General features: G+C 50.4%; 1 protein-coding gene across 1 annotated transcript; it reads right to left on the bottom strand.

Annotated features, from left to right (window-relative positions):
* Positions 1 to 651: 651 nt before the first annotated feature.
* On the bottom strand, positions 652 to 9320 carry lmod1a (leiomodin 1a (smooth muscle); the record flags this gene model as incomplete). Its single annotated transcript, XM_080833047.1, has 5 exons — positions 652 to 918; positions 2451 to 2620; positions 2762 to 3326; positions 4170 to 4517; positions 9087 to 9320. The coding sequence occupies 5 exons, from the start codon at positions 9318 to 9320 to the stop codon at positions 652 to 654; spliced, it is 1584 nt and encodes a 527-aa protein (XP_080689173.1).
* Between the last annotated feature and the right edge of the window lie 1667 nt (positions 9321 to 10987).

Below are 10987 nucleotides of genomic sequence, written 5' to 3'. Positions count from 1 at the left end.
TTAATACAAAAGCAAGTTCATCACACAAACGCAGAAAACCAAACATGCGCGTGCCTGTACACACGTCTGTACACAGCATCATTCTTCCACCGGTGTGGTTTCGTCACAAAATGGCTACACTGGTTGCACAAACAATTTGACTGATACAAATATATAAATACTTATGGCCACATTGCTCTCAACACATCCAACTAATACATTAGTGAGACACACACACACACACACACACACACACACACACACACACTCACACAGTTCAAGTTCAAATACTTACACTGTAACATAACAAAGGCAGAATACAAAAATGTAACATTTACATTAACCTATTAATCAACCCCCCCCCCCCCCTCCAGAAACCTCCACACTCACGAGAGTCCTGGCCTGAGGCTTGACATTCCTCTGGGGTTGCCAGGTCTGGCTTACAATCCCTTTCCAATCCCCTTAAAATCAGAGTAAGACTTGTGCAGCTCTAACTCAATCCAGACACGTAGACCAAGCTGAGATGCATCAATACTCAATCAATGATCCATATCATCAATGATCCCCCAAAGAGTAATGAACCCTCAATACCATCAATAGCAGTGAACCCTAATACCCCCACCAACACCCAAGCAGAGTCTAGAACAGTCTCAATCATTCTAGAATAGTCATTCAGTCATAGAGGACATTTAATCCAAATCCCTTCAGATGAGTCCCTGGAACATCATTGGGTCCAGAGCGGGCAGATGAGGCGTGCTGTTGCCCCTCTCTGCCCCTCCCCACAACACCACTGCCCCTCTGGTACGGTCCGGTCCGGTCCGGTCTGCTCTTGCCTGGTGTGGTCTGGTCTGGTGTGGTCTGGTCTGGACTGGTCTGGTCTGGACTGGACTGGTCTTGTCTGTCTGGTATCGTCTGGTCTGGTCTGGACGGCTCCTTGTGCTGTCACTGAAGTAACTTTGGCACGTCGACCTGACAGAGCACAGAGAGAGAGAGAGAGAGAGAGAGAGAGAATGAGGGGGAGAGAGAGAGAGAATGAGGGAAAGAGAGAGAGAGAATGAGGGAAAGAGAGGGAGAGAGAATGAGGGAAAGAGAGAGAGAGAGAGGGAGGGAACGAGAGAGAGAGAGAATGAGGAAGAGAGAGAGAGAGGGAAAGAGAATGAAGCAGAGAAAGAAAGAGGGAGGGAGAGAGAGGGGTGTGTTTACAGTAAGACCTGCTTTGCTTGGCAGGTTTCACTGGGAGACACTCCACACAAGGTGTGTGTGTGTGTGTGTGTGTGTGTGTAATTGAGACACTCAACACAAGGTGTGTGTGTGTGTGTGTGTGTGTGTGTGTGTGTGTGTGTGTGTGTGTGTGTGTGTAATTGAGACACTCAACACAAGGTGTGTGTGTGTGTGTGTGTGTGTAATTGAGACACTCAACACAAGGACTGTTTACTGATTCCTCCTCTTCAAAGAGACACTGCACAACGCCATGCACACAATAGATTTAAATCCCTGATCCTTCTCCAACATATGACAGGTAACAATTACACGGCAGTAGATCCTGATCCTACGCCATAACAAAGAGAGGTAGTCACTCATTACAAAGTCATTCAGACGTTCTTTGAACTGGTTTAGTTTAAATTCATGCACAAAGTCAGCAGCAACACTGCTCATGTCCAAATCCCTGTCTGCTGCTCCTTACTGAGAGTCTAGCCAATCATGCTGCTCCCTACTGAGAGTCTAGCCAATCATGCTGCTCCCTACTGAGAGTCTAGCCAATCATACTGCTCCTTACTGAGAGTCTAGCCAATCATGCTGCTCCCTACTGAGAGTCTAGCCAATCATACTGCTCCTTACTGAGAGTCTAGCCAATCATACTGCTCCTTACTGAGAGTCTAGCCAATCATACTGCTCCTTACTGAGAGTCTAGCCAATCATACTGCTCCTTACTGAGAGTCTAGCCAATCATACTGCTCCTTACTGAGACTCTAGCCAATCATGCTGCTCCTTACTGAGAGTCTAGCCAATCATGCAGCTCCTTACTCCTTACTGAGAGTCTAGCCAATCATGCAGCTCCTTACTGAGAGTCTAGCCAATCATGCTGCTGTGTGTGTGTGTGTGTGTGTGTGTGGTGTGTGTTTGTGTGTATGTGTGTGTGGTGTGTGTTTGTGTGTGTGTGTGTGTGTGTGTGTGTGTGTGTGTGTGTGTGTGTGTGTGTTTCCTATCCTAACAATTTTTCCTATATTTGGTTCTGATAAATCAAAGACTTGCAAATATGTTTTTATTTGAGCTTAGAAGCCCATTCGTTTTAAGAAACAATGTGGTGTGTGTGTGTGTGTGATGTGTGTGTGTGGTGTGTGAGTGGTGTGTGTGTGTGTGGTGTGTGTGTGTGTGTGTGTGTGTGTGTGTGGTGTGTGTGGTGTGTGTGTGTGTGTGGTGTGTGTGTGTGTGTGTGTGTGTGTGTGTGTGCGTGTGTGTGTGTGTGGCACCTTCTTGAGGGTCCTGGTGTTGCGTATGGAGGCCAGGAGCTGGTCCCTAGAGCTCCTCTCGGTTCCGGTACGTTCTCCGGTCCGGTTCTCCGTCCTCCTCTGGGACACAGGGGTCAGGGAACGCCGTAGCGCCAGCACGTCCAACCCCGGGGGAGGGGGGGGAGGAGGGGGTGGTAGTGCACACACACCCCTCCGTGCCCCGCCCTTAGCCGCGGGGGTGTGTGTGGGGGCGGGCGGGGGCTTGGTGGAGTGGTGTATGTGTGTGTGTGTGTTTGAGGGCGAGCGGAGGGCTCCTGGCGATGCGGCAGCGCCGGGCTTCTTTGTGTGATTGGGCGGCTGGGAGAACTTCTGCCTGAACACGTCCACCACGGCGCCGGACGCCTTACTGCACGCCGCGGGCCTCTGGACCTGGGTTTGGACCTGGTTCTGGGCGGGCAGCTGAGCCCTCTGCTCTCGCTGGGTCAGGAAGTTCTGCCGGGACGAGGGCGTGGCGTTTCTGGCCGGCTCGTTCTTCTGTGCAGGCTGTTTTTGCAGGTTCTGCTGGATCCTCTGGTTCTGTGCTGGGCTCTGCGGGCCCATCTGGCTCTGCTGGCTCTGTGTGTTCTGCGGGCCCTGCTGGTTCTGTGCTGGGCTCTGTGGGTTCTGTGCTGGGCTCTGTGGGTTCTGCGGGCCCGTCTGCTCCCGGGCCTGCTGGGCCTGCTGCTGCCTCTGCTCCTGGCGGCGCTGGCGGTGGCGGTCCATGTTGCGGCTCAGGATGTTGGTGACGGTCATGCGCGGGCCGGCCAGCTCAAAGCCGTAGCCCAGCTTCAGCAGCGTGGCGTTGTCCTTCAGGAGCCGACTCACCTCCATCTCAGTCCTCCCCCCACACACGTGACGCTGGAGGGAGAGAGAGAGGAGGAGAGGAGAGAGGAGGAGAGAGAGGAGGGAGGAGAGAGAGGGAGAGAGAGAGGAGAGAGGGAGAGAGAAGGAGTGAAAGGGAGAGAGAGAGGAAGGGAGAGAAGAGGAGAGAGGAAGGGAGAGAGGAGGAGAGGGAGAGAAGAGGAGAGAGGAAGGGAGAGAGGAGGAGAGAGGAGGAGAGAGAGGGAGGGAAAGAGGAGGAGAGAGGAAGGGAGAGAGGAGGAGAGAGAGGGAGGGAAAGAGGAGGAGAGAGGAAGGGAGAGAGGAGGAGAGAGAGGGAGGGAAAGAGGAGGAGAGAGAGCGAGAGAAAGGGAGGAAGAGAGGAGGAGAGGGAGAGAGAGAGGAGGAGAGAGAGGGAGGGAAAGAGGAGGAGAGGGCGAGAGAGTCAAGTCAAGTCAGGTCAAAGGGTTTATTGTTGCATGCACCAAATTGCTTCAGCACAGCAAAATTCACAATAAAACATGACATATAACATTAATATACAGCAATTTAAAGAACAACATATAACTCTGTAACACTTTAACAATAAAACATATAATATATAACATATGATAACATATAACAAATTCATACAACAATTTAAAGTATAAGTAGGGTTAGCAGCAGTTTAAAGTGTAAAGTGTGGTTATTAAAAAAAGAAATTAAAACTGTGCATATATATGTGGGAAGTGTATTGTATGAGTGGGGGAGCACGGAGTAAGTGGTGGTGGCGGCGACTGTTCAGTGGATCAGTGTTGCTGATTCAGAAGCCTAACAGCCTGGGGGGGGGAAAGCTGTTTGTTAGTCTGGTAGTCCGTGTTGGGATGCTCCGGTAGCGTCTACCTGGTTGTGGAAGCGCAGCTCCGTGAGCGAGTCGTTCTCCGCCGCCAGGACCCGGATCAGCGCCAGGATGCCGCGGCCCGTCAGCTGGTTGGAGTCCAGGTTGAGGCTGAGCAGCGAGGCGTTGTGGCGGAGCGCGGTTGCCACGGCGACGGCCACGTGGTCGTCGGCGCGCGTGTTGGCCAGGCTGAAGGAGCGCACGTGTGTGTTCGTCCGCAGCGCCTCGGCCAGCTGCAGCAGGGTGTCCGCGCGGATCGCCTCCGAGTTGTTGACGTTCAGCTCCGTCAGATCGGGGTCGTTGCTGCGGACCTTCTCCAGCAGTCCGTCGAACATGGATGCCTCTTCGCTCTCCTCCTCCTTACACTCCTCCTCCTCCTCCTCTTCCTCACTGCCATCCTCCTCCTCCCCCTCCTCGGTGGCAGGTGTGCTGGGTGGGACGCCTAGAGTTTTGTGGTTGGTCTCGTGGCTCTCCTCTCGGCTCTCGTTCCTGTTCAGCTTGCTAGGCCTCCTCTCTGATCTCTCTCTCCTCTCCTCTGTCTTGTCCTCTCTCCTCCCCACTCTCCTCTCCTCTTTCCTCTCCTCTCTCCTCTCGTCTGTCCTCTCCTCTTTCCACTCCTCTCTCCTCTTGTCTCTGCTCTCCTCTTTCCACTCCTCTCTCCTCTTGTCTTTGCTCTCGATTCTCCTCTCCTCTGTGTTCTCCTTCCTTTTCAGCCTGCGTGAGATCGCCTCTGATCTGTCTATGCTCTCCTCTCCCCTCTCCACCTCTCTCTTTCTCTCCCTCTTCTCCTCCATCTTCCCCTCTGTAGCTTCTCTTTTTCCCTCCTGTCTAGACACAGAGCCTGTTGTCTTCCACTCCCCTGTTCTCCTCTCCTCTGCCGCTCTCTCTCTCTCCCCTGCTCTCCTCTCTTCCACCACCCTCTCTCTCTCCCCTCCTCTCCTCTCCTCCACCGCTCTCTCTCTCTCCCCTCCTCTCCTCTCCTCCACCACTCTCTCTCTCTCCCCTGCTCTCCTCTCTTCCACCGCTCTCTCTCTCTCCCCTCTTCTCCTCTCTTCCACCACTCTCTCTCTCTCCCCTGCTCTCCTCTCTTCCACCACTCTCTCTCTCTCCCCAGCCTCCTTTTTCTCTATCTCTCCCTGTAGTCTGGATATCAGCCCCTGTGAACGTGAGTCCTCTCTTCCTCTTCTGAACTCCTCTCTCCTCCTCCCCGCTCCCTTCTGTTCTGTTTGCTCCTCCTTCTCCTCCTCTTTTCTTCTGCTCCATCCCTCCTCTCCTCTCCTCCTCTCCGCTCCCTTCTGTTCTGTTTGCTCCTCCTTCTCCTCCTCTTTTCTTCTGCTCCATCCCTCCTCTCCTCTCCTCCTCTCCGCTCCCTTCTGTTCTGTTTGCTCCTCCTTCTCCTCCTCTTTTCTTCTGCTCCATCCCTCCTCTCCTCTCCTCCTCTCCGCTCCCTTCTGTTCTGTTTGCTCCTGCAGACGGGAGCTGAGCTCTGCTGTCCTGCTGCTGATCCTCTCCTCCTTCTCCTCCTCCTCTTTTCTTCTGCTCCATCCATCCCACCCCTCCTCCTTCTCCTCCTCTTTACTTCTGCTCTCGCCATCCTCCTTCTCCTCCTCTTTTCTTCTGCTCACTCCTTCCCTCCCCTCCTCTTTTCTCCTGCTCCCTCCATCCTTCTCCCCCTCCTTGCTCTCCTCTCTGGTTTTCTCTCTGCTCTCTGTCCTCCTGAGTCTCTTACAGGATGCAGTGTTGCTGCTGTCCTCCAGGTGGCGCTCTTTCCAGTCAACTGTGTCCCCTGCGCTCTCTGTCAGTCTGTCCTGTGCTAGAGGGGCCCTCTCCTCCTCCTGCTCCTCCTGCTCCTCCTCCTCCTGCTCTGGCTCCTCCCCACTGATGCTACGTGAGAAGCTCCTCCCCCGGCTTCGCCCCATCCTACGCAGACGCTCCGCCTTATTATCGCTCTTCAGCTCCCCCTGCAGGAGACAGACAATCAATCAAAATATTTATCAATGAATGAATGAATGAATTAATTCATAAGGGAATCAATCAATCACTCAATCACTCACCCAATAAATCATTTAATCAATCACGCAAGCAAGCGATCACTCACCCACTGATTCAGTCAATCACTCAATACATCAATCACACACTGACCTAATCACTCAATACATCAATCACTCACTCATCCAATCAATCGATAAAGCTGCTGGAGTTCAATAATGAGAGTGAACACTGTGTTGAGAATAAATAGGCAATAGCATAGCCCTTTTACTTAAGAACTTCTCAGCAATAAAGCAGGCTATCCAAATAACTGACATAGAATGTTCTTAATTCAAACATAATAAGTATTCTATTTCTAACTGACTGATTGCCACACAGAATATACAACTGAAAATACACACAGTCTTGATGATAACATAAGGAATATACATTCTACTTAAAGTGTCATTTTTTTCCAACAAGCTCCATACAGAGAACAGGAAGTCTGTAGGTGTGGGGTCACTGCCCAGCTCCACCGCTGCCTTCAGCACTCTAAGGTTACGTTTTTTATAGTCTGATATAAACTCTAGGACCTTAGGTTAAGTTTTTTATAGTCTGATATAAACTCTACGGACCTTAGGTTAAGTTTTTTATAGTCTGATATAAACTCTACGGACCTTAGGTTAAGTTTTTTATAGTCTGATATAAACTCTAAGGACTTCAGGTTAAGTTTTTTATAGTCTGATATAAACTCAGCCCGCTGACAAGAGGACAGAATCTCTGCGTCTCACCCTGTACCTCCACCGTGTCCTCTGACTACACTCAGATGTTGAACTATTCTAAAACTAGCCCCGCATAAATCTCTCTCTGTTTATAAATGTTTCCTCAACTCTTCTGAGTTCAAAATCATTATACAAAACTCGCTTGGCTGATCCTGAGTAACGCATTTTTTTGAGGTGCACATCGCGAGCTATTTATAGGCTGCCTTTAATTGCCGCTCCTCCGGCCAGAGAGAATTGTGCGCGCGCCATTGTTTGAGGAACTCTCAGATCTCGCAGATGTGTCCGTAAAAGGCAGTGTGAGCGCGAGAAGCCCTGCCGGAGGAATTCTATCCGGTCGCGCGTCTGGCTCTGTGGAGCGCGCGATCTTTCATCACTCTGTCTCGCGCTTACCTTGACTCCGACTGCTTTTGATGTTATGTCGCGTGATGTGTACAGTTGAAATGATCAGACTATGATACGATCATCACTTTACAGTTCAAAGCTCTGATTTGGTGAAATCAAACACATACATCAAGAATGCCAGAAAGATGTGTGTAAACTTCTTATGGGCTGCTGACATATCCATCATTTCCCTCTTTCTGTGTGGTAGGCTACATATTCTGACGTGGTTATACACCACAAACACACACACACACACACACACACACACACACTGGTAGGCTACATATTCTGACGTGGTTGAACACCACCCAGGCATTCACTGGTGCTGACGGAGTTGCACTCACACGTGAACCGCTTTGTTGATAAAAAGCTTTCGGTGCTGAGGAGGGCGACCTCGGTCAAGCTGTCCTCTTTTTACCGCTCTCCCTGGGGCACGCGGCTTCAGTGGAGCCTGAAGTCAGTGTTGCCAAGCAACTCAGAGTGTGATGGTGCCCCAGCGAGCGACTGGCATTTCGCGCGCAGAGTTTTTCCGTCCTCTGCCTCTTAACTCTTTTCAAACAAACAGCGCGAGGTGTCTCCAAGGGGGCTCCGAAGCACGGCTCGAGTTTCCCCAGCCTCGCGGACCACCTGTCCAAGGGCGCGCTCATCAGCCCCGCTCATCCAAACAATCTCGCGGACACTCACTTATAATGAGATCAGGAGACGAGGCATCTGAGCGCCGACGGAACCCCGTTAAATGCCGGAGCAGCGGGATTGGCACCGGCTGCGTTTTGACAGCAGTCAGCGAGCTTGTTAGGGGTCTCTGCGGACCGCGGGGAAGAGGGCAGTCGGGGAGGGGATCGCCAGGTCAAACCAACACGTGGATTACTGCCACACACACACACACACACACACACACACACACACACACACACACACACACACACACACACACAAATACATTGCCCAGCCAAAAACAACTACGTGCTGTCCTGTCTCACGCAATCATACCACGTATCTAGCATACGGCCCTAACCTTAGTGCATTGTAGAAACACCAGTAATCCCCCCCCCCACACACACACACAGACACACACACACGATACACGTAGCCTAGTTCTAACTTGTTTTGCCGATTGAGAATTGTGTTGAGGTGTTGTTGACAGTCAGAGCACTTTCCTTGAAGGTTCCCAGGCCAGTTCCCCTCCACCGCCCCCTAAACAGCAGGGCAGCCATAAAAACAATAATAATTATAATAATAATTAATTTAATTTGTGGTGCACTCTACATTCAAACTGAATCTCAGAGTGCTACATACAGCCCTTAACAAAGTCATAGTCAGGACTCCCTGCTCATGGACACCTGTTCTCGCAGGTAGCGGATACAGAATGGGGTTTGGACCGCACGACAAACGCCTTGGAATCAATTATCATCAGCATGACCCCCTGCTTATAAAATATATTTGGCATTATCGTTGTCAGGGGACGTTTTGAGAAACTAAATTTGGTCAACAAGTCTTCACTTAGGTGTTTACTGGACAACATTTGTACTAAAAGAAGACAGTCAATTAGCCAGACTCTCACAATCAGTTATACCCTCTGACAACACAAACACACACACACACACACACACACACACACACACACACACACACACACACACACACACACACAGATAGACACACACACACACACACACAGTTATACTCTCTGTATTTAGGCGGCTAACACTCACTCAGACGGGGCACCTTCCCTGGCACGCGCACACAACATCACACTCCAGAAGGAGCACTACTAACGGCACGTGTCTCTACCTCCACGGAGCGCTCTCTCCGGATGAGCTTCTTGGTCTCCCGTTCGCAGTAGTACAGCATCGCCTCTCTGTCGTAGCCCCGCGTGGGATGCTTATCCGTCTGGTTCCGCTGCCGTAGGCCCACGGGCACGCTGGGGTCCGGGTCGATGACGGTAAGCTCCTTCTCGAGCTCCTCCATCTCCTCGGGAGACAGGGTCGCCAGCAGGCAGTCTATGTCCTCCTCGCCGCTGGACATGATGTATGTGTGTGTGTGTGTGTGTGTGTGTGTGTTGGAACAACCGGCTGCGTGTCCGTTAACTTCTGAATCAACTTTTCTTATTCTTTACAGTTTCAGCACGCACAGATAATCCAGTTCAGCGCGCGTGTGTGTGTGTACACTCCGAGGACCGACAGCTGATGTGTTACCGGAGGCGCGCGCGCGGGGAAAGGTTCCCCAGCACACTGCTGGGCTGGCCTCTCGAGAGCGCGCGCGCGGGCCCCCATTAAAGGACATTCCTTACAATCCACTGCATTTGCATTCCCGCTTTCAGCACGCGCATAGCGCTAAACTATGTTGATCAAACGTGGCTAACTGGATCAGGATTCATGAGTTAACAATAAAGTTTCATCCAGATAAGTATGGGGCGCCGTTTGTAAACTGTTGCACGTTCTAAAATCCTGCTCAGCTTTGTTACATTTAGCATTATCATATGGGGGGGAAAAGCACGACAATATTCAATTGTCACTTTTTCAAACATTTAGAGATAAATTCATGCAATAACTTTTCCAAGGATAACTTTTTTTTTTTACAAACGGCGCCCTATAGATCAGATGGTAGGTGCCTTCTCCGAGGCCGCAGTGTGCCTTGTCATTTAGGGGACTCAAATACACCATTCAAATCTATATTGTCATTAGTGAAATATTGAAACATCGGATGCAAATGGATGAATGTTGGTGGTGGACGGAGGAGCTGATTGGTTGCCACGCTTCTGTCAGTCTGCCCCACTCTCTCTCTCTCTCTCACACACACACACACACACACACACACACACACACACACACACACACACACACACACACTCTCTCACACACACACACACACACCCACACTCTCCTGTAGCCACGCTTCTGTCAGCTGTGGCGACTTCGAGTACTTAGAGAAGCGCTATATAAGATTGATGATGGATTCAAACATTGGAATTGGTTACAGAAAGTTAACTCTACAACGCCCTCTATCGGTAACATACATTACTGCAGCAGACCGACGAGGATCCGGAATATTTCATTTTTGTGGGGGCGTTTAGGCGCACTGGATCTGCGTAGGCTTCATTTAGTCATTTAGTCATTTAGCAGACGCTTTTGTCCAAAGCGACGTACAAGGGAGAGAAGTCAGGCTAAGAGCAATAGAACATGGTGTAACAATAAATACTACTTAACATAAGAAACAGAAAAACGACATAGAAGTTGCAAGTTGAGCACTAGTCGAAGTGCCAGTTAGGGAGGTGCTCTCTGAAGAGCAGGTTTGATGAAATAAGCGTCACCCTTACAGAATGCTGGTTTTGGTGCTGTGGGTTTAATTCCAGACTTACTTTTGTACTTTAGAAATAAAGAAAGAATAAATAAACTCGGTGATTAGTGGTGACCCAATAAACTCAAACTTCACATTTGAATGGACTCTTAAATGATGTCTGTTTCCTCGCAGAAGAAGCATGAGGGTGATCTCAGAAAGCAAGCACACAAGAATGTAAGATATTACAACAAAAGTTTTTTTTATTCCACACTATAAACCGCACATCTTAAACAGGCTAAATTCCATTCCCCATTCCCCACAACCCCCCCCCCCCCCCCCCCCCAGACTGTGTTGGCGACAGCATCATGACACTCAGCCCCCCATTCCAAAAAAAATGCCCCCCCCCCACCCCA

The sequence above is a fragment of the Sprattus sprattus genome (genome assembly GCF_963457725.1).
Source record: "Sprattus sprattus genome assembly, chromosome: 2".
NCBI lineage: Eukaryota > Metazoa > Chordata > Actinopteri > Clupeiformes > Clupeidae > Sprattus > Sprattus sprattus.
The sequence above is the reverse complement of the archived record's forward strand: the minus strand, read 5'-3'. Positions and strand labels throughout refer to the sequence as shown.